This window comes from Petaurus breviceps, unplaced genomic scaffold, assembly GCF_028583685.1.
Source record: "Petaurus breviceps papuanus isolate PSGF00001 unplaced genomic scaffold, PetGlider_PUasm1.0 189, whole genome shotgun sequence".
Taxonomy (NCBI): Eukaryota; Metazoa; Chordata; class Mammalia; order Diprotodontia; family Petauridae; genus Petaurus; species Petaurus breviceps.
Genome location: NW_027185809.1, coordinates 1,128,805 through 1,155,258, shown reverse-complemented (window position 1 = coordinate 1,155,258; position 26,454 = coordinate 1,128,805). Strand labels below are relative to the sequence as shown.

Genomic DNA, 26,454 nt, shown 5'->3' with positions numbered 1-26,454 from the left:
GATGTTGCAGGATTGAATCTCAGGAGAGAGACTTGGGCTAAATATATAGATCTTGGAATAATCTACATAGAAATGATGTTAAACTCATGGGAAGTGATGAGATAGTATAGAGAGAGAAAAGGAGAAGGTCTTGTGGGACAGCCATGCTTAATGGGAATGACAATTAGAAATCCATCAAAGGAGGCAGAGAAGGAACAGTCAGACAGGTAGTGATGGGGTGCTTGGGATCTATATCTGTAACATCTATTTGTAAAACCAGTCTGTAAAATTGTAATAGCAATTTGCAAAACCAGTCTGTAAAATCACACTACCCCCCCCCCAGTCACAGAACATTAACTCTGCCCCTTCCCCCTACCTGCACTCTGCCTAGCTTCAAAGCATTAACTGTGCCCAGCGACAACTCAGGATTGTTTATCTCAGCCTTGAAACACTAACAAGCTATACCTATCAATCCTTCACAAAAGTATCTATAAACATTCCAGCTTAGGCAACTATTATCTCCCCCTTGTATAGTGTCTCATTGCCCCCATGAGTCCTTCAATACCCCCTTTCTAGGTTAACTCCTTAAGCAATTATCTTTCCCTAACCTTGGTTCCCAGACATCAATCCTGTCAAGCACGACACTAATGGGTGGCAGACTGGGCACTTCTCCATCAGCCCATGTCGGCTTGCTGACTTAGTGATGTTTCAAGCCTAAAACCACACCTCTAGGTAGCTCCCCCTCCCCCCTCCTCGGGCTTTTTCCCAGTGAATCATGGGTACTACAACTGGGCAGTTACATAAAGCGTGCATGCCCCTTTAAACACCAACCCCACCTTAGCCCCACCTTAACTCCTCCCTAATCCCACCCTCTTCTCTCCTGGTCAGCCTAATTGACATCTAATGAATAGCCTTAACTCTTTAAAAGCTATGCCTATGTCTTCTTTGCAGGTCCCCTAAAGATCCTTGCCCCTGTAAGGAGTATAATAAACTTTCACAACTCTGACTCCAAGTTAGCCTGGGCCTACCAAATTCTTTCCAGACTGAATCACAGGTTCTGGTCTTAAGATAAGATCAGAGTTCCTGCTGAACCTAATAGCCAATCCTCATCAGTAGGAAGGAAACTGTGAGAAAGCAGCTTCATGAGAGGCCAGAGAGGAGAGAAAATACAGAAGTAGAAGGTAATCAAATGCTACAAAGAGATAAAGAAGGATGAAGACCAAAGCTATGGCCATTAAATCTGGCAGTGAAGAAATCATTGTTCACTTTGGAAAGGGCAGTTTCAGTTAAGTGATGAGGTTGGAAGCTATATTGCAAGGATTGAGAAGTGAAGGCTGGGAGAGCAAGCGGAGCAGTATTCTTACTTATCCAGAATTCTCTGAAAGCTGGGCAATGGTAGAGGAGCAGGGAAGTCAAGCGCCTCCTCCTATTCCTGGCCCTAAAACGTTCCAATAAACTCCACTAGGCAAAGTCTTAATGGTCTCCTAAATGACATGTAAAGGCTTCCAAATACTCTATTCAGCACAGTTTTTAGATATTTCCAAAAGTAATGGTCTTTTGTGAGGCCCCGGGCCTAGCATTGCTGGTGTGCCTGGGGCTTAAAATCACTTCAAATACAAAGTTTTGCAAATTCAACAAATGGCATTTTACAAAGCTTACTGATTACAGTCTGCCTAGTGCTTATGAGGGCTTGTCCAAACCCAAGTAACTGAAAAAAAAAAATTGAAAACTAGAATAATAAAAACAAATTAACATTTGTGAAAAATACAGAAAAGGAGAAGAAAAAACTGAGTCTCTTCTCTCAGAGAAGACTCTAGTCCATAGCGAGCTCCCAGAATATGTGGGACAATCCCCTTAGGGACTAGACTAGACACTCTCAGGCAAAATACCAAAACTGTCCTGAATGAAAATTACTCTGAGTCCCAGCAACACAAAAGGCACCCCAGACTTCCCCAACAGATCCCTGAAAAAATAGGACATCCCAATGGATCCCTGTTTTGCATAGAACAATCCAAATAGAGTTCTAAACTCATCCCACAACAGGATGGGCAGACCAAAAACAAAATTCAGATGAGCACCAACACAAGTGGCTCCTAAAAAAGGATAACTTACTCAACACTGATGGAATCAATCATTCTGTTCCTGAATAAGGATCCAAAATGTAACAAAAACCAGTTCTGGGCTAGTTCACTCTTCCTCTTCCATTCCACTAAGGCGCCACTGTAAGCCCTGACTTCCAATCTCATCTTTCAGTACTGGACCAAGATCAGTCCTAACCTGACCTCTCAAAAGAAGGGTCAGTCTCTTTTTGTCACAAACTCCATCTTATTACATCACTGCACTTTACATTAGAGTCAAATTTTCAGTGACAAAATAGACTTTTTAAAAAACAACAGCATCAACAGTACATTTTCCCATGGCTTGCATTTTAAATTGGCCGATGGGGTGCATGGAGGAGCATCATGGACCAGCAGATGTTGAGGACATCACCCTTGAGAACAGCTGCTTTAGGTGAACCAGGATGTAAGCCCAGAGGAGCAACGTGGTCACAAGACCAAAGCTCACTAAGGGCGGGGTTTCATTTCACATTTGCTGCAGAGCTGTGATAAGAGGGAAACTAGTGCCAAGAAAGAGATCTGAGTCAGGCTCAAAAGATTTCTCCTCTGGCTCCTACCATGCCCTGCCCTTTCAGGCTCCCTGGCTTTAGCAATAAAAGGCTCAGGCTATTCCCTTTACCTGTAATAATCATATATTTCCTTTCTCCCAGAGAAGACAGGAGATGGAAATGAGGAGGGGGAGAATTCCAAGCATGGGAGACAGCTAGAATACCTGTGCCTAGAAGTGGGTCATAGGCTTATCCCCTCAACCCAGTCCAGTCCCCAATACACTATCATGTGTTTGTTCCTATAGTGCCTTAAATTTTTTCCTTAAATGTTTCATATGTTAACATTGTATTCTAGTTGTTTCTCTTCCTTTGAATCCTCTCGTGGTACTAGGGATCTGAAGTCAGGCTCTAAATCTCTACGATGCCTGAACGTGGTAACTACTTCATAGTCATTGTTACACAATTTGGAGCTGCAATTAATTATTTAGATTTTTTGCACCTAGACCTATCTTTTCACCAGTATAAGGCAGCTCAAACTTTTTGGTCTCAGGATCCCTTTGTACTCTTAATTGAGGACTCTACCCATGAGCTTTTATTTACATAGAATCTCTCAGTATTTACCATATATGCCCTGATGCTCAGAAAGGATCTTGGGGACTTCCAAGGGCCCCCAGATCACAGTTTGACAACTATTGATGGAGAGAACGTGTGTGTGGAAATTCCATCTATCAATTAGGATCAGCAACTAATCTGCAACTTTGAAAGTTCCCTAAGTCACTGAGAGGTTAAGTTGCCCAAAGTCACACAACTAGTATATTTCAGAAGCAGGGATTTGAATCTATGTCTTCCTGATGTCAAGATTGGTTGGTCCATTATCCTCTATGCCAGGTTCTTATTTTTTGATATGTCATGGCTCCCTTTAGAAGTCCCAGGAAGCCAGAAGTTCTCTTCTCAGAATGTCTTTAAATTCATGAGATTATAAAGAAATAAAGTTATCAAAATATTTTTTTAAAAACAAGTTCATGAACTCCAGCTTAAGAATCCCTGTTCTAGGCCATGCTCATATCTAGACCACCTGATGTTGGTGATGCCATCTTGGGGGTCTAAGTATGTGCCAAACCCCCATTAAAATTTTTAAATGAGGTTCAGAGAGAAGTAGTGACTCAAACAGTCAGATAGGTACTGGCAGAGCTGGCACTGGGACCAAGGTTTCATGACTCCCCTCCTAGGCCAGGAATGAAGTGAATGAATGAATCCAAGACCCCTGCTGATGCTCACCTCTGCCAGGGCATCTGAGAAGTGGTTGCAGTTCTTGTGCATGAGGTGGTAGGCATTGCCTTTGTACTCCTTCCCCAGCTCCTCCAAGATCTTGTCCACATCTTCTTCTGTGAAGTCAGTGGTGCCCAGGGCTATGGCTTCTCTGTGGCAGGAAATACTAGGGTGAGAGAAGACCTCCAGCTGTGTACAGCCAACCCCTGTGGATAGTAGGGACAACCCCATTGACCAAGAGGCCTGAGAAGCAAGAGGGGAAAATGGAGCTTGGTTCACCAAAAGAGTGTGATAGAGAATGATCATTCTTTTTATTTACCAAGCCAACTTCTAAAGTCTTAAATGTATATCCCCCAACTTGGAAGACTGTGGATCCTCCAATATATGCATGAGAACACACACACACACACACACACACACACACACACACACACACACCAAAACACCATGGTTCTGAGGGAAGACAATAAAAGCAACTGTGTCCTTTTGTGATTTCTTTCTCCCCTTCTCTGATTTTATGGGAGTGTGTGAGGGAGAAACAGGTATTTACAGTTAGGGGAAGGAGGAGCAGAATATTTAAAATCAATCAACAAATATTTATTTAAAGACTACTAGAAGTACAAAAAATTAATTTTGGGATGGTGAATATTGATTAGTGCCCATTGGAGATCACTTAGAGTCAGTCATGTAACCTTGACATGACCTCTCCAAGCCTCAGTTTCCTCCTCTATAAAATGGAAATAATAAATAATAATATACGCACTATTGGATGCTATATATAGTTATGAGGATTAAATAAGATCATATTTGTGAAATGTTTTTTAAAATTGTAAAATGCTATTCAAACTTAAGTAAAAGCTTGTCACCCTGGGTGCTCTGAATATGGAAGCTTAGAAAGGATTCTCCATAGGGTGAGAGAATTCTAAGTATACATTCTTGTGAGGTTGAAGAGTGAGAATCAGTGATGGCAAATGTGAAGGCAGAATTTGGGAAACACAGCAATACATTTGGGACTTTTGAGAGAAGAGTGAGTGACCAGAGCAAGAGCACAATGGACCTAGAGTAAATCTCTTATTTGTCCTGAGGGGGACAGGAAAGTGAGATTAGAGACAGGTACTAGGGCTTTGACCTGGTTCTTCATACATTCTCCCGGGATATGCCAGCATGGAGTCAGCTATAATGAAAGGCCAGAAAACCAGATTCTTTCCAGCACGGCATATTTGAATTTTGAACATCTGAGCACTTCCCAGTCTCTAGTTCAGAGGAATACCTTGGGGATACTGGATGACTTAGGACATTGGGTGACTTCATGAATAAACATGCACAATCACTCTTCCAATTTGAGGACATGGGTCAAGCCCCATTCCCTCTTTCCTTTCTTTTCCTGCGTTAAGTATATGTCATTGACCACCTCCCCCAATACCCTCATGTCCCAGTTTGCCACTTCAGCAACCTCTGGATTATATCTGTGACCTTCTCCTTTGAAGAAACCCCTGGGATAGAACCTTGAGCTTCAGCTAACCGAGGAAGGGGCCTAAATAGGCCAAATAAGGAGCTTCCCTGAAAGGAGTCTAGGAAAGGAGTTGAGGAAGGGCTGGGTGAGGAAAGGTCCTTACTTGAATTTAAAGGTTTCTCCCAGTTCCACTGCACTTCCAGGTGTAATCTCAAAGATCCCACTGAAAGGGTATGGATGGCCCCCATAGGCAAATTCTAGAGAAGGAAGGAAGAGATGGTGAAAGTCAGGTAAATCAGAGAAGATGCCTCAGAGACCACCACCATTAGATTCCTCTTGGCCCATGTTATCATGACAGTAGTCTCTGCCTTTTCCTCTGGGACCTTCTAATTCTGCATCTTTCTTTTCCCAATAGTCCCCCATCGTTAACAATTCTCTCATCATAAGCCTTCTGATCTTTATCAGTGTTCTTCTTAATCCTAATATTCGCTATAACTAACTGAGCAGTACACAAAGTTAAACCCAGCCCCTACAGTATTCTGGCCTAGGCATAGGACTCCAGTTCCTTCCTTCCTGATTTTCCCCTATTCCCTTTTCTAAACATAATACAACCCACCTGCTTAGCATGTATCCATTTCAGTGAAGACCATGGACATTATCAATGAGAAAGAGATATGAGGGCTCGGAATACAGAGATTATTCTCATTCCCAGGAGGAGGCTAGGGCACATTCTGTACTATTAGGGTAATTCTGGTTCCTTGGATATTCCTACAGGCAGATCCTACACTCCCACAGAGTTTTTCCCATCCAGAACACACATATAACTACCTCTATCTTACCAGACATACCCTAAGATCATGAATAATTCTGAATTCAAAACTCGTATCTAACTCAAAGTTCTCCTCTAACATGACAGCAAGTTTGTCATGAATAGCAGCCCATATACTGACTCTCAGAAGTGTTCAAATGAAGGACAAGGGGGCAGAGACTACTGGGCTTCCCAGCCCAGCCACTTACTACTTATATGGCCTCAAACAAATCATTTAACTTTTCTTGACCTCATTAGAAATTACATCACATTGGAAGCAGAACACCTCAAGGTATGATTAAACTATAAAGACATGAACATTTCTTCATCTCAGATGTGTAGGGCTCATAAACTTGAGGTGCTACATACCAGAGCTTCCCCATCTTTTAACAAACCACATCTAGTCTATTTTTAAAGATTTTTCCATCCATATAGTATAACTATTTGCTGTTGTTCAGTCATGTCCGATGCTGCATGACCCCATGGATGTTATACATGGAGCTTTTCTTGGCAAAGAAGTGATTTACTGTTTCCTTCTCCACTGTGTCACCATTTTACAGATAAGGAGCTGAGATAAATAGAGGGTAAGTGACTTGCCCAGTATCACACAACTAGTAAGTATCTGAAGCCAGATTTAAACTCAGATCTTCCTGACTCCAGGCCCAGTGCTCTATCTACTACACCACCTAGCTGCCCTATAGTATAACTTTACTAAATTGTAATTCCTTGTTTGCAAAAGAAACTTTTATTTAAAAACAAAACGATGTAGTTATACCCTAAACTATACAAATGATGTGATAAAATCATCTTGCAAACATTCTACTTAAGAACTCTAAGTCTTTAAGTCTTGGTATAGTCAGACCACAACCACTCAAAAGAGTTTGAGTTCTTGTGGCTATCAAGACTTTTTTTAAAATGAGGTTTTTATTTACATTTTGTTCAAAGTACTATAATAATTTCTAAAAGTAAATGATATTGGATATTTTTGCAGGTTGATTATAATACTTGTAAAGTGAGGGAATTGGAGATGTCCTGAATAACCACTAAAGTCTCTGCCACTTCTAAATCTATGGTCCTATAATCTACCTAGAGGCCTGTAAGAGGCCTGTCCTTTGACCACTTTTCCAGAATGCAGTGGTGGTCTCGGTTACTATACCATCTGCCTAGTAGTTTGGCATCATGAAAATTTTCCCAGACTTTAGGGCCATTGTCTCACGCTGACTAGGAGATGCCCTGGTATCTGACCTGAGCAGAGCCAACAAAAAAAACCCCTTCAAGAACTCCCCCATCAGTTTCATTTCTCAGGTAAAACTGGCCAAGAGTGTTACAGAAAACAGACCTGTTACTTCTTCAGGCTCTTATCCTCTGCATTTCCCAATAACATGTGTGCTTACTCACAGACTTTGTGGTACCTTCTTCTCATAGTTAGGTTCATCATCCCACATGGAAAAGTTTCAAATTAAATCACCACCACCACCACCATCACCCCCCTAGTTAACTGTCGAGGAGGCTCTACCTCGGCCATAAATCTCGATGCCTGAATGGAACACACCAATGCCCAGGGTAGAGGTGTACTCATTGATCCAGTACTGTAGGGAGAAGAAAAGAGCATTATAAGGGCAGTCACAATCCCAGGAAAACCCCTTCCAGAAAAATGCAGCCCATTGACAGCCAAAGTCATAAGTGGAACTCTGGCTCAAGGGCAGGCAACTATATACAGCATCAGATTAAAGTAACTGGACTGATCTAAAACATTTAGGAATTATAGAATTCTCCATGCTATAATTGAGAATGAATAATCAATATGTTAACATTATCTCACTTCATATGATAAATCATTTGTCAGCATAAAGAAAGGAGCACTGAGGTGAAAGTTGGGCAACTTGGTTCCTAGGCCCAGGTCAGCCGCTATCTAGATGCATGAATTTGGCCAAATCACTTTACCTCCTGATTTGTAAAATGAGGCAATATCCAAAGTCTCTTTTAATTCTTAAACCTGGAACCTACCCTGTTATATAAATTATTTTATTTAAAAATATATATTTATTATGAACTTAACAAACATATTTACAAAGAACAGAAAAAGAGGACTGTATATGAAACTGGGAATCATCATTACATACAATTTCTTTTGTTAAAGTATATTTTACATTTAACGCAACAGTGTCAATACTACCCTGCTTGCCAGCATCTCCTTCTGAACATCCTTATGCTCTCTTTAGTGTATTTTTCTTGTTTTCTTGGTGCTGTTTCCTCTCCTTTTTGCTTTATTATCACCATTCCACAAATCTTCTCCCTATTCTCCTCTCCTTCCCCAAAATAAAAGTCCTACTTTATAACAAATAAGCATAATCAAGCAAAACAAATTCCCACATTGACCCTGTCTGAAAATGTATCTCTCAGTCTTCAGCCTCTAACCTATTACTTCTCTACCATGAAGTGGGAAGCATGATTCATTATCATCCTTTGGGAGGCATGATTGGTCATTGCACCAATCAGAGTCCTTAAATCTTTATAAATTATTTTCCTTTACATTATTGTAGTAAAGTATTTTCTTGGTTGTGCTCACTCCACTCTGAATTAGAAACCTTACCAAGTTTCTCTGAATCCATCCTTTTTGTCATTTCTTATGGCTCAGTAATATTTCATTACATTCATATACTGTAATTTGTTGTCATTCTCCAATTAATGAGAATCTACTTTGTTTCTATTTCTTTGCTACAACAAAAATAACTGCCATAAATATTTTTTTTCAACAATTGGTTCCTTTCCTTCTTTGATGTCTTTATAGTATAGACCTAGTAGTGATATCACTGGGTCAAAAGGTATAGTTTAATTACTTTTGTGTGTGTAGTTCCAAATTGCTTTCCAGAATGGTTAGATCAATTCAAAACTCTATCCATGGTGCCTAACTGTGCCTTTCCTTGAATATCCCCTCACATACATGCTATATTGTTATTTTCCATTTTGTCATCTTTCCCAGCATGATAGGTTCAAGGCAGATACTCAGAATATTTGAATTTCTGTTCATGTTAGTGATTTAGAGTATTTTTTTATAGTAGGTAGATAGATTTATCTATCACCTATTTTCTTTTGAGAACTAGTTTTTCATGTCCTTTGACCATTTATCTATTGGGCAATGGCTCTTGTTTTTATATATTTCTATCAATTCCCCATATACATTGCATAGCAGACTGCTATTAAAAAACTTTGCTGCAAAGATTTTTCTTAGCTGACTTTCTCTTTCATTCTAATCACATTAATTCTTGAAAAATCTTTTCCATTTTATACAATCCATTGTACAATTTAAAAATACTTTGTTTTAGCAGACATGATTGCTAAAAGCTTTTATTTTCAAAACAGCTGGTCACACTGGGGAACACAGCTTTTTAAAGGAAATGGCTCCCACCCTTTACAGAATTGAAGTGCCTTATACATTAGCAAACAGAAAAAAAAATATTTAAAAAAACATTATGTGAAAGAGGGGTGAGGATGTGGTTCTGACTGAATATGCCACTGTAGGGAATTAGGGAAATGAAACAGCAGGTCCAACTTGAGCTTCATCCAAGTGAACCAATATTATATCCTTGTTGAATATCTCTTCCATGCTACTGTTGAATAAACTTCCTTTGTTAAATGTTATATGATTTATAAGTGTTTCATTTCTTTCTAATCCCTGTTCTGATTCACCAGATTCGCCTGACCCTGAACATTTGGAATAGCCTATAGGAAACATATGTAATGATCTTGTGAAGGAAGTGGGAAAAGAGAGGAGTTCCTTGTGATTGGGTGGCCCAATATAGGAGACTGGTATTTTTAGCCACGTATAGCAAGTCCTCCCCGTGGGATCACTTACATAGTTGAATTAGTCCCCAAGTTTTCAAGGAAGTTGACAAGGAGAATAAAGATACCCTTTGGCATTCATTCCCTGCCTATTGTTAATAACCCTAGAAAAACTGGACTGCCAACTTAAAGAAATCCAAAGCACAATGTCAGAAGTTGGAAATGGTTTGAATATGCATTTGGTATTTAAGGACGGTACCTTAAGGTCAGAGGAACAATTCAAGAACACAAGTAAATAATAACACAAGTAAAAGTTGTGAAACTGATGAGAACAAAAAGACTGACCTATGGGCATTAAGTATAGTCTCTTCCTGGAGGTCTCATTAAAAAAAAAAGTGAAAAAGCCCTACTGAAATCAGGGCCATAGAGGGAGATAATAGGAGTGAGAGTGAGAAGAAAAAAAGGAACCTTCCCCAACAGTGAGGAGATCTTGAGCATATCCTATCACCACCCCTAGAGGAAGGAGAGGGCGTGTGGTCTTTGGCTAGCAAGAAGTTGGAGAGGCTGTAGGATATGTTTAGACAAGACTCTGATAAGTCACTAGAACAGTGGCTTGTAGTCCAAATAGGAGGACGCATAACTCCTCTCAGCTTCCATTTCCATTTGTTTGGGGAATCTCACACAGGATTTATATTTGCAAAATCAGTTAAAACAGTTAGTGGCCCCTGATGGGAATTGGACTCTCTGTTTTCAGATGGCTAAGATGGAGAGTTTCACATATTGGCTTAGCAAAGGTGATCTCTTTTCAATGGGTCTCCACTGGGGCATTATCAAGGGAGGGGGTAAAATTAAAAGTAAAATTTAAAAGATATTTTAATTAAATTGAATTATTAAATTAATTAAATAAAAATATAGGTTTGGTAGACTTGCTATAAATTACCCAACCATGGTCCCTTCGTTCCTATGATCTGTCAATGTCAGGAGCTGTTAGACACGCGTGCGCGCATGCACACACACATACACACACACACATACACATACACACCAACTAGTGAAATTCTAATACATCTGCACAGCAACTATCAATGTAGTAAAAAGGGACTTGGGGAACTCTGGGAATAGCAGTATAAAGTGAACCATCCTCTACTCTGCTAGATGGACAGAGGGTGATGATACTCTTTCCTATAAGGAACTTAGGTTGGCAGTCCCAGGCCACCCAAGTACAACATGCACTCAGGAGTCAGTAGCTGTATGAGCACTGATAACAATCTCTGTGCCGGTTATTATACATCATGCTAAATGGAAACTTTTGGAGTTGTCTAATCAATCCTATATAGTTAGCACCAAATACCAGGTCTAAGAGGTGTGAAAGCTATTTCTTCTCTAGTGAGAAAGATAAAGGAAGCTAAAGTACTTCGCCATCACCTCTCCACTTACAATAACCCTGTGAGGCCAATGATGAAGGTGGGTGGCATCTGGCAATTTACAATAGACTATAAGATGCTGAACAGAGCTATCATGAAAATTGCTGTAGCCATTCCATACCTCCTATATGGTAGCATAGGCAGCCAGGCCATGGGTAAGTGGTATGGGGTTATTTTTTTTTTCTATTCTTGAGGCTGAAACTAGCCAATAAGGGTTTGCATTCACATATAAAAGAGTCCAGTATGCTTTCACCATCTTTTGGGGCTAGCTGAATTCTACCTGGTAGAGCCATGCACTGACCAGCAAAGATCTGAAAGAGGTCTCACTCCCTAAAGGCATTGATATCCACCACAGTGGCTTCTTGTTGACCAAGGATAAGGCCATGGTGGCAAAGACTCTAGACTGGAAAGTAGCCTATATGAGGGTCAGGAAGGAGATCAACCTAAAGAAAATACAAAGGGAGGGAGAAGGGAGAGGAAGGAGTCTACCCATTCAAAAAAGGTGGGATGCTGTGAATGGGGAAAACTTAAATTATTCCTGGCAAGATCTGGAACAAACTGCTGATGCTTACTTCACCACAAACTAAAATAGAAGCCCAAAAACTACTGGACTCTTGTCTCTACCTAGGTATACTGGTGACCCCAATTTACCGAGACGTTTGCAAGTCTACCTCTTTCAGAACACACTATAATCCCAATCCTGGAGAGTCTAAAACCAGCTGTCCAGCAGTCTCTTGTCCCTCATGACTCCCTGGTACTGATGTTTTTTAATATTTCTGTCCATATGGAAGTGATTAGTTTCAAAGATCGCTAGGCTCCCAGAGCACAAGTTCCCCATAATGATCAATTACCATACCACTTTGGAAAAAGAGTTACTCATTTGTTATTAGGCCTTAGTAACAAATTCAGTTTCTACTACTACACCACCCTTCAATTAGAGTGTCCTATTATAAGTTGAAGTATTGTAAGGTGATCCCTCTAAAAAGCTCCTGTAGAGCTCAGGAGGCCTACATAATTAAGTGGAAAATATCTAACCAAGACCATGCTTACTTAGGTCCCTGACTTGTTAGTGCCCTTCATTTAAAAAAAAAATTGTTTTTAGTTTCCAACATTCACTTTTATAAGATTTTAAGTTCCAAATTTTTTTTCCTTCCTCCCCTCCCTCCTCTCCAAGATAGCATACAATCTAATATAGGCTGTACATGTACAGTCATATTAAACATGTTGTGGAAAAAGAATCAGAACAAAAGGGGAAAATCACAAGAAAGAAAAAAAGAGAGAAAAAATGACGTGCTTCATTTGCATTTAGACTCCATAGTCCTTTCTTTGGAAGTGGATAGCATATTCCATCTTGATTCTTTTGGAATTGTCTTAGATCATTGTATTGCTAAGAGCTAAGTCTATAAAAGTTAGTCATCACACAGTGTCACTGTTACTGTGTAGAATGTTCTCCTGGTTCTGCTCACTTCACTCGGTATCAGTTCATGTAGGTCTTTCCAGGTTTTTCTAAAATCTGCCTGCTCATCATTTCTTATAGAACAATAGTATTCCATTATGTTCATTATACCACAACTTGTTCAGTCATTCCCCAATTGATGGTCAGAGCTGCTATAAATATTTTTGTACATGCAGGTCCTTTTCCCTTTTTTATGTTCTTTTTGGGATACAGACCTAGTAGTGCTAATTGCCAGATCAAAAGGCATGCACACTTTTATAGCCCTTTGGACATAGTTCCAAATTCGAGAGCACTTTTCATAAATAGATTAGGACTTTACCACAGGCTGAGGCCTCCAGACCAAGCCCAGGTCTGATGCCCACACTCCTCAGCTAGCTCAGTGGTATCTGGGTCCTGAAGAAAACTCTTTTTACCTAGTTCTCCAATGACTGACCAATAAAAGAGAAACTTTCCTCTTTTCATAGACTAAGTACACAAACATGTAATTCAAGCCTTCATGATTTACAATGGTGAGGTTTTTTTATATGAAGCAAAATCTGTATAAAAGAGTTTAGATAAAAAGAAAAAGAAAAGGTATATAAGAGAACCAGCTATTGGAGAGAAACAAAGATGGGAAATTGGAGAAAGGTTGCTCTTTTGTAATATATACCTCAGTCCTTGAAAGGGAGGACACAATTGGCAGCGTCTTTCCAAAGATCTTTGTTCCAAGACACATTAGCAACTCAATGGCTCTCTTCAATAATCTCTTCCTTGTCTGCCACAACTAAGCTCCCTCCCTCCCTCTCCCTCTGTCTCTCTCTCTGTCTCTCTCTCTGTCTCTGTCTCTCTCTCTCTCTCTCTCTCTCTGTCTCTCTGTCTCTCTCTCTCTCTGTCTCTCTGTCTCTCTCTCTCTCTCTCTCTCTCTCTCTGTCTCTCTTTCTCTGTCTCTCTCTCTCTCCCTCCCTCCCTAAGTCTCCTTTCTCTCCCTTACCCTCCTTTCTCCCCTCCCTTCCTCCCTTCCTCCCTCCTCCTCCTTTTCCTCCTCTCTTTCTCTCAAAGGTTGGGTCCCAGAACTCTCAAACTTGGGTTGCTAGAGGCAAGCCCAGGCTGACACTTCTTCCCTACCTCTAGAAGTCTGGTTCCCAAAACTCTGGAGGCACTTGAACTGTTTAAGAACCTCCCCACCCCACCCCCTTCATTATTCTGTAGTCTGAGGTTCCCCTCCTGAGGCCATGGGGTTAAAAGAGCATGTATAACTGCAGTGGACCCCTGCTAATGTCTGCCCATGACTAGGTCAAGGAATCAAACAAACGCTTACTTTGGCTGGAATTTTCTCCTTTCTCATCTCTACTTTCTGTCTTTCCTAACTACCTTCAGAACCCAGCTAAAATCCCATCTTTCCTAAAGGAAAGGAATCTTTTCCCAGTCCTCCTTAATTCAATTGCCTTTCCTTGGCTGATGATCTCCAATTTGTGCTGTACATGGCTTGTTTGAATATGGTTGTTTTTACCCCATCTCCCCATCAACGCCTTGAGAGAAGCATCTGTCTTTTGTCTTACTTTGTGTCCTCAGAGCTTAGCATAGTGCTTGGCACATAGTAGGCAATTAATAAGTATTTATTAACTAACTGGTTGCCAAACAGAAGCTCCATCACTACACCAGATGCCAGTATCACTTGAACTAAGTAGTTGTCTTCACTTTGTTGTGCATAAAAGGAGCGAGACAGAAGATCCCCGAGATTAAAATTGGAAATGGATTTTATTGCCGTGGGACTGCCAGGGTCACATACCCAAATCAGACAGTCCATTGGCATGAACAATATGCCAGTTTTTAAAGAGATTACAATAGTCAGGTTACATAAGCTGAAACTACAATCAGTGATTGGCCAGTGTATGTTTGAATTTTCCCTCGCTTTTCCTAGGCTGAGCCCCCCACTCATGGGTCAATTAGGAGAGGGAAGGGAGGGGCAAAAGTTATGCTAAAATGCCTGCTTACAGATCAATGGAATGGAAGGTGGGGCTGTGCTCGACATTCCCTACTCTTTCTTTGTAGGTATGTCAAACCTTTGCCATGACTGGGGCCACATCATCTAGGCTATCCAAGTCTGTTCCTAAAGGATGGTAGCAGGGGTCCCTGACAATTAGCAATTTAACAGTTAATAGGGACTTCCTATAATCAAGGCCATAGTCTCAAGGAAGGGGAGGGGCCACATTTTTCCACTGGTCCTCTAGTTGAATTTCTCCAGGAAAAATGCTGTCCCAGTAGAGGTCAGGTCCGAATTCTTGGGAAAGCCGTCTGCATCTGATGTCATCCTTTTCATATTCCAAGGCTCAGGGGATGATCCTTATATGACTAGAGTTCAAATGTACAATACAAGAGCTCCCAGAAACACGATTTTACATAAAAAGGTCCAGTTTTTAGCCATGCAAGACTAGATTCAAACAAATAGTTCAGTTTCCTTAATCACACAGGGCTAGGCTCAGTTAATACAATGAGGTTTTTCTCACAATTTTACAAAATGACATAATTACATTAAGTCAGGTACATGTCACCAAGATAACCAAGGAAACTTACACACAAACTATACAATAATCATAAGGACCATACAATTCCTTGTATTCCAGTGACCTATTTCATTTAAGCAACACTTTTAAATCCCAGATGCCTCATGTAGTTACAGAATCTAAAAAGGAGTTCTTCTTTTCCGGTTCAGATCTAGAGGTGACCAGATAATTCTGACTTAATATATATTAGTACAATTACTTAAGATTAGTGCCATATTTTGAAACTACAGAGAATTTTCAATTTATTTATTCTTTGCTATTTCTACCTTTCCTAAATCCTGTACCTGGTATAGGAGTCCTTTAAAATATGAAAAACCTTTTTTTTTTATTTATTTCATCTGCCCTTTATAAAATTATCAAACAGATGCATTAACAAAGTAACATTAGCTTCACCCTTACCACTATCTTATACAATCCTTGTGCTAAAATCCAAAATCCATACCTCTGATCTTATTCCCAAACATGCTCAAATCATGAATTCACATAAATAAGAAATTTTTAAAGCCAGTTTCATGCATCTGTATTTAATCCTGGGTGTCATCTGGCCTGATTCTGTTGCTCTCCTCAAACTTCACTATCCTGGTCAATCAGGCATCTATTTCATTACTTTTTGCCTTATTACTAATAATCTCCTTCTTTGAAGGATCTTATCTCTATATTTATTCATTTATTTGGCCCTGAATATTACTTCTCAGTGAATTTGCTATAGAATAAGAGAGGGACAAAGTCAAACCTTGCCAGAATGAAAACTTCCTCAGCCTTGTTTGATTCCAGGCATGAGTCATCTCCGCTAGTCATTCAGAAAGCAATCAGGTGCTGAAAGGAAGGCTTAGGCATAAATAGATGGGAGGTTTTCTTTTCGGAAAGAAAAGGCACAATTGGGAAAGTCAGAGAGATCCCACCTGGGCAGTGTCCGAGGTTGTCCCCAAACTTTTCCAAGCACAGACATCCACCTTGAACAGTTCAAAGCCTGCAGCCTCTGCCATCCCATTATCAGCTTTTATGACAACTCCTGTAATAAAGGCTTAGAAGAATAGTAAAATTTACAGTCCCTCAAATTATTAAATAGCAAATAAATATGGACTAGTGTCCTTCAGATAGGGCCATTTAAAATTTGATTGAGCTATTAATTAGAAACTCAAGTTACAAATCTTTCTGCCTTCCCAAAACTTCCTCATGCTCTCTCAACATACTTCTAAAACTGATATCAACTATCTGGAAACAGGAGGGGCTGGATAAACCCCATTTGTCCCCTAACTTTCTTAATCTGCTTTGTTCAGCTTTTCATAAATAGACTTTAGAGACAGTTTGAATTAACCTGGTGTTAAAAATGGTATCTTTCTTTTCTCTCAACTAAAGTAACTCTGATTAATCTAAATAACAGGTACCCAAATACCCCATCATTCCAAGCAGCCGATCTTTCCCCTCCTTAAACATCTGGGACCCAAAATCATTTGAGTAGATCTGTCTCTTTTTCATATGGGGCTAGCTCTATAGCCAGAGGTTAAAAACATGGCTGAAGCCAGGTCCTGCCCACAAATTGTTTTCTGGGACACCTAAGCCCTCATTTCCATATTCTAGGTTTTACAAAACTTAGAATAGGATTCAAAGGGTCTTTTCTTCACATAATTACCAATAAGTAGTTTTTCCCAAGCATGCTATTGTAAATACTTGATTTATAAATTGAAACTTAAAAAGAAAAACTTAAAAGTATATGATTTCTTAAATTACAACATTTCAGAATATCATAACTGATACTCTGACATGGTCAGAGTACTTCATCCACCATCATTTTCTTGTTCCTCTGACAGTATAATTCTTAATTTAACAGCATTTAGAGTATGAGAAACTGCTTTTATTATAACATTCATAATACCAATGTTTGCCAGTAACAATATCAGAAACAATTATGATGTACCTAAATTTAAACTTCAAACCAAAATCAAGTAATTACCAATCTGGTGATCTTAATTTAGTAATTTCCAAATTGCTTTGCACAGAAAATCGCTCATCCCATAACTGTTGACACAAACCTCACACCTAAGAAAGGTTTCACTTAAGGTTGACAAACATGATAATTAGAAAATAAACCTTCAAATATAGGAATTACCCAAAACTAATTTGGTGTAAAAAAATTCTCCTAATATAAATTTCCCAAAACATTGTATATTCCAGGTTATATCCAGGTTAACATATACATCTATATCCTTAGATGACTCAACAGCTTCAGAATAGTAATAAGAAAATTGTTTTTAACACCAGAGTTCATAATTTTTCCAAATTACATAATTTAGCCAAAATTTTAAATGAAATATCACCATTATTATTGCCTGTTTGTAACCCAAATATAAGTTTTAAATTAACAAATTTTATAACATAAAAGCCCAAAATACATGCGATACAAAATTCAGATTTTTTAAAACATAGCTGTAATACTATTCCTACTTCAAAAATGTTTCTTAAGTTCACTTAGCTAAATAAACTTTTAGAAACACAATACAGTCTCAGAAAGATGGCAGCAAAATAACAATAAATATCAAATGACCTATACAATAATTGACTCTATCAATTCTGGCATGGATTCAAAGTCAGAGAGATACCAACATATGCCAGTCATTGTATTTTACAATGAAGTGTTTCACAAACGCTATTAAATTTTCCTTTTTCAAATTCAAGAAACAATTCAATCTGAGAAAGCAAAAAACTTCTTCCTTTTAAGCAATCCCAATATCCTATTTCCAATTTCTTAGTGATTAATTCTCAGAATTTGCAAAGATATTTTGTAAAGAAATTGTAAGTTTTCCAAATTAAAATTTTCAAATTATTACAACAACAGGGAGAATTTTGATGGACCTTTTGAAAGTGAGCTTTGAATCTGCCCATCTCAAAGCTCCACACTTAATTGGCTTTAATTGGTCAGGCAGGAGATCTAGCCTGACTGCTTCTTTGATCAGAGGGGAGGGATTCCCAAAGAGGGGCCCATCTCCCCACCTTCCCAATGCTCACTGCAGAGGGGAAGGACCAGCACAGTAAAAAGTTTTGCCCTTCCCCCCGCCCTTTTCAGTTTTTGGAGGACTCTGGAGAGTCTCTGTCCTGGGGGCATTCATTTTTCCAATGGCCTAACTCTTTACAGTATGTGCATTGGTCCCTTGCAAGAGGGGTGTGGGTACCACATGGTGTAGTGCCCAGTAGGGTACCCTGTTTGGGAGACTGAAGTGCAGCCACAAGGACCTGGGCAAACTTATTGTCTGCTTTATCAGAGGGGCTGTCCCTGTTGTCATAAACATTTTGGGCAATTTCTACCAGCTGGGATATAACCATGCCCTCAAAACCCTCCTGTTTCTGGAGTTTATTCCCTGAAGGGTAGGATGGCTGAAGCAGAAGAGGGTTCTTTTGGGGGCTGATAGTCTGCCCCAGTCCGGGTGGGGAGAGGGGGCGAAAGGGGACTTGGGGAGGTAGGAAGCCCAGAGGAGTCAGGAGAAGAGACAGAGGGAGGGGATCGAGGGTTGTAAGGTGGTGGGAAATTATACTCTATACGCTATGATCCTGTAGGATTTTTTCAGGAGGTTTTGTCTTAGGAGTATCCCAGAGCGGGTGGGCCACAAGGATTCGGATAACCCTTTGGAAAGAACAGTTCCTAAGCCAGGGAAGGGAATAGGTGAGGAGATCTAGCCAGACATTAATATAAGGGAACTGATCTGGATGTCCTGGATTCCCTGTGACCACCCGCCACACTGATTGGATAATTTGCTTGTTGAAACTTCCCTGAGGGGGCCAGCCCACCCCAAACGTGGGCCACCCATTCATGCAATAAGAAATGAATTTCCTCTTCTTCAAGGGGACCCCATAATCTTCCCCGTCCTGATAGGCTACTCTAAAATGGCTTAGTATGCAACCCAGGGGAATTTTTGATATACTGGCTGCAACCTCCCATGTTCTAGGATGAAAAGACAGACAAACAGTATAGTCTTATAACCAAATATGTCTTCCCAATGGAAATCAGAAAAGTTCCCTTGGAGGTGCTCATCTGATAGCCACTCGAATACCTGCTTTGCAGAATAAAAACGCTTTAAACGAATGAGCTCAAGACAAAACTTCACGAGGACAGACAATAGTCCCTAGCTGCTTACTTTGCCCCCACAGATACTGAACAGGAAGCAAATGAGCTCTAGCAAGCACAGGACACTCAAAGAACATATAGGACACATACCGACAAATAATAGTCTCTAGCTGCTTGCTTTGCCCCCACAGATACTGAACAGGAAGCAAATGAGCTCAAGTGAGTGCAGGACATACAAAAAACATACAAACATTAACAACCAGAATACTGATGGTTGAGAGGCTTTGGCATCCCAAAGCTTCGCTGGGGAAGAGATGCCCCCTACACAAATGGCTATGTCTAGCCCTCTGCCCTCCAGAACAGAACCAGAACAGATTTTTAACCAAAACAGATTTTTACTCACCCCCAAACTGGAGGTCCTGGATCCATGAAAGACCGAATGAGGAGCAAGTCAGAGTTGGGAGGCAGATGTGATCTTTCCCTCCTCGAGACCTGGGGCTCTAGAACATCATCAGGAGCTAGCCCCCCTAGGGATCGGGGCAAGCAGAGAGCTCTTCTTATTTGGGGATCTTTGTGGTGCCATGGAACAATGCAGATCTTGCTAGGGCCTCCAATTTATGTTGTGCATAAAAGGAGCAAGACAGAAGATCCCCAAGATTAAAATTGGAAGTGGATTTTATTGCTGTGGGACTGCCAGGGTCACATACCCAAATCAGACAGTCCATTGGCATGAACAATATGCCAGTTTTTAAAGAGATTACAATAGTCGGGTTAAGTAAGCTGAAACTACAATCAGTGATTGGCCAGTGTATGTTTGAATTTTCCCTCACTTTTCCTAGGCTGAGCCCCCCGTTCATGGGTCAATTAGGAGAGGGAAGGGAGGGGTAAAAGTTATGTTAAAATGCCTGCTTACAGATCAATGGAAGGGAAAGGAGGGGTAAAATTTATGCTAAAATGCCTGCTTACAGATCAGTAGAAGGGAAGGGAGGGGTAAAAGTTATGTTAAAATGCCTGCTTACAGATCAATGGAAGGGAAGGTGGGGTTGTGCTTAACACACTTAACTATCCCAGAGAGGGGTAGTCACCCCCCCCTAAAGACCAAACTCTGCTCTAAAGTCTCTGATTTCAGCTCTCTCTAGATCAAGGGCTATTAGCCTTGAACTCACCCACAAAATAGAATGGATTAGAAACTAGAATCCAATAACACATTGTTTACAACAGACATACTTGAAACAGAAAGACACACACAGAGTGAAAAATAACAGTCTATTATTCTTCAAAGTAAAAAAAAGTCAGGAGTAGCAACTGTGATCTCAGACAAAGCAAACACAAAACTACTTTTATTGAAAGAGATAATCAGGGAAACTACATTTTGCTAAAAGTTACCATGGACAATGAAGTAATATCAAAATATTTTACAGCAAATTTTTCTGATGAGGGCCTCATTTCTCAAATATATAGGAAATTGAGTCAAATTTATAAAAATAAGAGCCATTACCCAATTGATAAGGTAAAAGGAGATGAACAGGCAGTTTTCAGAAGAAATCAAAGTTATCTATAATCATATGAAAAAATTCTCTAAATCATTATTGATTAGAGAAATGCAAATTAATACAACTCTGACGTATCACCTTATACCTATCAGATTGGCTAACATGACAGAAAAGAAAAATGGCATATGTTGGAAAGGATGTGGGAAAATATGGACACTAAAGCACTCTGGGTGGAGTTGTGTACTGGTCCACCATTTTGGAAAACAATTTGGAACTATGTCCAGAGAGCTATAAAACCATGCATACCCTTTTACCCATCATTTTACCCATTAGTCTGTATAATGAAAAGGTCAGAGAAAATGGAAAAAGGCCTATATGTACAAAAATATTTATAGCAGCTTTTTTTCTGGTGGCAAAAAAAAATGAGAAACCAGGGGAATGTCCATCATTTGGTAAGTGGCTAAACATATTGTGTAATATGATTGTGATGGAATACAATAATATTATAAGAAATGATGAGCAGGATGGTTTCAGAAAATCCTAGGAAGACATATATGAACTAATACAGAGTTAAGTGAGAAGAACCAGGAGAACACTGTACACATTAATAAGGATATTGTAATGATGATCACCTGTGAAAGACTACACTGATCAATACAATGATCCAAGACAATTCCAAAAGATTCATGATGGAAAATGTTATACAACTTCAGAAAAATAACTGATAAACTCTAAGTACAAAGTGAAGTATAATTTTTTCACTCTATTTTTCTCGCTATTTTGTGACATGGTAGCATGGAAATATGTTTTGCATGATTTCACATGTATAATTCATATTATATTGCTTGCCTTCTCAATGTGTTGGAAATAATCCAGAGAGGGGGAGACAAATTGGAAATTAAAAATTTTTTTAAAGAATTGTAAAAATAAATAATAAAATTTTAAGAAGTAGAGAACAGATTCTTAGCCTTTTTGATTTTAGAGACTATCTTTGTCACTGTGGTGAAGCCTATGGACCCCTTTCTCAGAATGTTTTTAAATGCTTAAGATAAAATCTATAGGATTACAAGAGAAACTAATTTTATTGAAATATAGATATCAAATACTTAAAAAAAAAAACCAAGTTCATGGACCCTAGTTAAGAACTTCTACACTAGCTGTGTAACCTTGGGCAAGTTACTTAACCCCAACTGCCCTCCAAAAAAGGCAAAAAAAAAAAAAAGAACTTCTACTCTACTCTGAAAGAAGGGGGAAAGACAGAAGGGGTAAAGGTGGTGCAGTTGCTAGAGCACTGGCTCTGGAGTCAGGAGGACTTGTGTTCAAATCCATCTCAGATACGTACTAGCTGTGTGACCCTGCGCAAGTCACATAACTCTAAATTGCCTCCAAAAAGAAAGACAGACTTTGCATTAAAAACTCTTTTTATAGGCCTAGTCCAAAGGCAGAGAGGAAGGGAAGGGGGGGGAGGGGAGAAAATCTAAGTCCATCAAATCATCTCTAATGCCCAGGAGCGGTCTTGGATCCTTTCAATGAATTTGTTGGTGGGAATTCCCCATATCTTCCATAGGAAGATGCAATCAAAGCCCCAGACCAAAGCTCACCCCCCTGTAACCTCAACATGTTGATCAGAGAATTTTCATGATCACCCCCCTAAGTTGCCTTAAGGTTTATCAAGAAAGCACTTTTCTCCTGTAAGGTAGGATTGCAAATATCATTACCTCCATTTTTATGGACTAGGAACTTAAAGCCTTGAGAGGTTAAATGCCTTTCCTAGGATGATCTCCTTGTCTCCTGGGTTTGCTACTGGAGAGTATCTACAAGAAGGTAAAGCCCAGGGACTGACATAGGGGATGGCTTCTGGAGACTGAAGAGGGGCCAACTTTAAAGGCTACATGAGGATCTCACCAGATTAGGATTGGCAAGGGGGTTACAAACCCAGGCTCCACAGTTTAGAAAAGTAGGCTGAGATGGGAAGGGGTTGGAAAAAGGGAGCAATAGTTAATGCTGCCTGAATTAAACTGGCTAAGTTGCCTACAAGTACTACAGATTTACTACATTCAATTAAAAGCAGTAAATCCTGCCTAATCAAGGGACAAATGGGGGTGAGGAGGGAGGAGTGTGACAGATGGATCAGTTCCCCCACAGAGTTTCAAGGTGTTCATCTGCTCCAACATTGACCCAGAAGCAGGCTTTCCACAGGGGAGGCTTTTAACAGAAGAGAAGCACGAAGAGTGCCAAGGGGTCATGCCAGCTGGCACATTCAGGGAACTGAAGGAGGTCCTGGGCAGAGAGTTATAATGCCAAGCAAAGGCAACTTCCCAAAGTTCAGAATACCAGCACAGGTGCTCTCCATTTTATTCAGTGAAAAATTAAGAACAGAGAAAATCAAAATATAACATCATTCAAAATACAGTATTTACCAAGTGTAATTCAATAATGTCCAAGTACTACCCCACCCCTGGACATTACATTCATTTAATCAATCCCAAAGACCCTCTTCTAAATACTACTCCACCCCTAGGCTGTACATTCATTTAGTCCGTCACAAAGCCCCTCTTCTCAAATGGAGATTAGTTTCCAATCTAAGTAAAGTACATTCATTTGTTCAATCACAGAGCACAAAAAAGTCAAAAGTTCCCCACCCTTGGATTAAACTGAATAGGCCATCTACCCCAGAGTTACAACAAGCTTAAGCACAGCATTTAATACCCAAAGAGAGGTCTTTTCTTCATCTTGACCCAGGCAAGTTCTCAGCAATCTTTGTTCCTGGGGAGACAAAGCTTAGCAAGGCCACAAGATACATTGCCAATGTCTTCATTAATTCATTCTCTGTCTGCAGAACAGTCTCAGGAGCTCTGAACCAACAGCAACATTCCAAGACCTCTGCAACAACAGCACTGTCCTTCACCAGTGGACAGAATTCACTCTCTGTCTGCAGAACAGTCTCAGGAGCTCTGAACCAACAGCAAGGTTCCAAGACCTCTGCAACAACAGGACTTTCTTTCACCAGTGGACAAATCAAAACAGACAGACAAAGTACCAGCATAACAGCCATGTCTCCTCAGTCCTTGGCAGCTCTGGGTGGCAGCTCTCAAAAGTCCTGGGCAATTCAAACTGGCCCTCAGCAATCCTCTCAGTCTCTCTCTGCTTCCAAGATGCTGCTTCCAAAAAGTTCTTCTGCCTCTCTCTTTTCTTGTGTCTCTCTAAATTTATGTCACCAGCTCCTCCCAGTTCAGCCCTCTCTTTTCACGTCAACAAGTCCATCCCACAAGTGGGATTCACAGGCTCTGGGTTTTAACACAATCAAACCAAAAACCAAGCCAATACAGGGGGATCTTTAAATTCCATTACTATTACAGGAGTCTGGAAGCCAGGCAGGTGCGGCCTAGGCTCACTTGCCCCTCCCTGCTCTGATGGTCCCCAGGCAGAACATCAAAGCAAGGCAAAAGGAAGACTCAGATGATTGGGGCCGGGGGGGAGGGGAAGGGGGGGAGAGACTGGCTCGCCCATAGATCTGGAAGAAAAAAAAGTGAGTATGTGCCTGAAGCAATCAGCTTAAAATGCCAACCCCACTAAGGTGGAACTTTCTATGACCACATACCACTGAGGGCAGAGAGGGGAGAAATACCTAGTGGGCTCTGAGGATTTGCCTGATGCTGCAAATGCTATGTAGAGGGAGATAGATAGATGGAAGATGTTTCTCATTTGTTTCAGCTGTGCTCGACTCTTTATGACCCCATTTGGGGTTTTCTTGACAGAGATATGTATGCCTTTTCCTTCTCCAGCTCATTTTAGAGGTGAGGAAATTGAGGCAAACAGGGTTATACAGCTAGTATGTGTTTGAAGCTAATTTGAACTCAGGAAGATAAGTCTTCCTGACTCCAGGCTTGGTATTCTATCCACTGCATCACCTAGCTGCTCCTTAGGCATCGTGATATGTATAGTAAAAAAAAAAATTGTACTGGGAACCAGGATCTAACTAGCTGTGTGGCCTCTGGCAAGTCACTTTTCCTTTTCCTTTATGAACCTCAGTTTCTTCAATTTCAAAATGGAAACTTGAGCTAGATGGCTGTTTAGGTCCTACTCTAAATCCTATATTCCCTATGAACTGGTCCAGTGGCATCAAACTAAAAAAGAAATGAATCCCTAACTTAAAAACCACAACTTAATGTTATCTATGTTGCATTGTATTTTTTTTATTTTGTTAAACATTTCCCAATTACATTACAATCAGGTTGGCACCCTTGAAAGTGTTTCAGATGAATCTATGATTTTGATACCTCTGATAGTCTATCTCCTTTTATCTTGCAGTAGAGGAAACTGAGACCCGGAAAGGCAAATAACTTACTCGTCCAAGGGCACACAGAGATGTAATGATTACTCATGTGTCTTTACTCCCCCAAACAATCTGGTAGACAAATAAAAAGGAGTGATAAATAATAGTGACAAATAGCTGGAGCCCAAAATGCTGGAATGAGAGGCCAAAATGGCTTAATGGATAGAGAACTGATAGTGGAACCAGAAAGACCTGGGATCAAGTCCTGCCCCTGCTCTGTACTGATTGTGTTCCCCTGGATGAGAAATCGAATCTCTCAGTGCTCTGGTGACCTCTCTGAGACTAAGAATTGCAGAGAAGGTACCAGCCTACATTGACAGAGGGAGTTCCTCACTAAGAGCTCCCTATACTGATGAAATCTCAGGTCTTGTCCCTCACAGAGTACGTGAAGTACATGAAGTTAACTGAAATGATGCTTGAAAGGTTTACCTGGAGAAATGTCAAATAAAAAGAATGACAATAAAGAAAATCTGTACAAAATTTTAAAGTTTACAAAACCCTATTCACAAAAAAACTTGGGAGATAAATTATTCAAGTATTTTTATCTCCATTTGACAGATGACACCAAGGCTTCCCTAATAATAGCTATAGCACATTAAGGTTTGCCAAGTGCTTTATATATATTATCTCATTTAACCTTACAATAACCCTCTGAGATAGATACTATTCTTGCCCCCATCTTTAGATGAGGAAACTGAGGCTAAGAAAGAGATTAAGTGACTTGCCCAGGGTCACACAGTTAGTATCCAGAAGCAGTATTTGAACTCAAGTCTTCCTCTCTCCAAGTTCAACACTCTCATCTACTGCACCATATAATGCCTAATAAGCATTAGATTAAGAATTTGAACACAAGTTTCCTGATTCAGGGACCAGTGAACTTTACTAGCATGAAAAAGGCCTGATTTCTTTACAAGAGACTATATTGATCAAACCTGTTTAGATGAACCACAAGGGCTCAGATAGCTCACTACCCTCTGCAGCCCTCTAACTCTTTCCATTCACTCCCTAATCTCCCCTGGTGCTGAAAAAGTTAAATAACTGGCACTGAAGCCCCTTGATGTACCCTTGAGAGACACTTTCCCATTTGGAGAGGTGTGCCAAGATGTGTATATGTATGGTGGACAGACAGAGATAGAGAGACAGAGACAGAAGAGTAAGAAAGATGAGAAAGAGAGAAAAAGAGGAGAAAGAGAAAGGCAGAGAGAGAAGAAAGGGGGAAAGAGACAGAAGAGAAAGAGAGAGAAG

The 26,454-nt window shown here is 40.1% G+C and overlaps 1 protein-coding gene and 1 long non-coding RNA gene across 5 annotated transcripts in view; one reads left to right on the top strand and one right to left on the bottom strand.

Annotated features, from left to right (window-relative positions):
- The window catches only part of LOC138164189 (deubiquitinase DESI2-like), a 115,276-nt gene that overhangs the window by 9,460 nt on the left and 79,362 nt on the right, over nt 1-26,454 (bottom strand). The window contains exons 2-4 of the mRNA XM_069091782.1: nt 7,631-7,703; nt 5,470-5,563; nt 3,863-4,004 (exon numbers count right to left, since the gene is read on the bottom strand). Of these exons, the coding sequence (XP_068947883.1) occupies nt 3,863-4,004; nt 5,470-5,563; nt 7,631-7,703 (309 nt within the window). The remainder of the gene's footprint in view (nt 1-3,862; nt 4,005-5,469; nt 5,564-7,630; nt 7,704-26,454) is intronic.
- The window catches only part of LOC138164192 (uncharacterized), a 93,690-nt gene that overhangs the window by 23,051 nt on the left and 44,185 nt on the right, over nt 1-26,454 (top strand). For 2 of the 4 annotated variants that reach the window (XR_011169004.1, XR_011169005.1), the window contains one exon: nt 23,713-26,454. This exon is cut by the window's right edge and continues 5,205 nt beyond it. The exons of 1 other annotated variant lie outside the window; for it this stretch is intronic. This is a non-coding gene — a long non-coding RNA (uncharacterized lncRNA). Of the gene's footprint in view, nt 1-930; nt 3,870-23,712 lie in introns of those variants that run through there. One more of the 4 variants, XR_011169006.1, reaches the window with a different exon arrangement.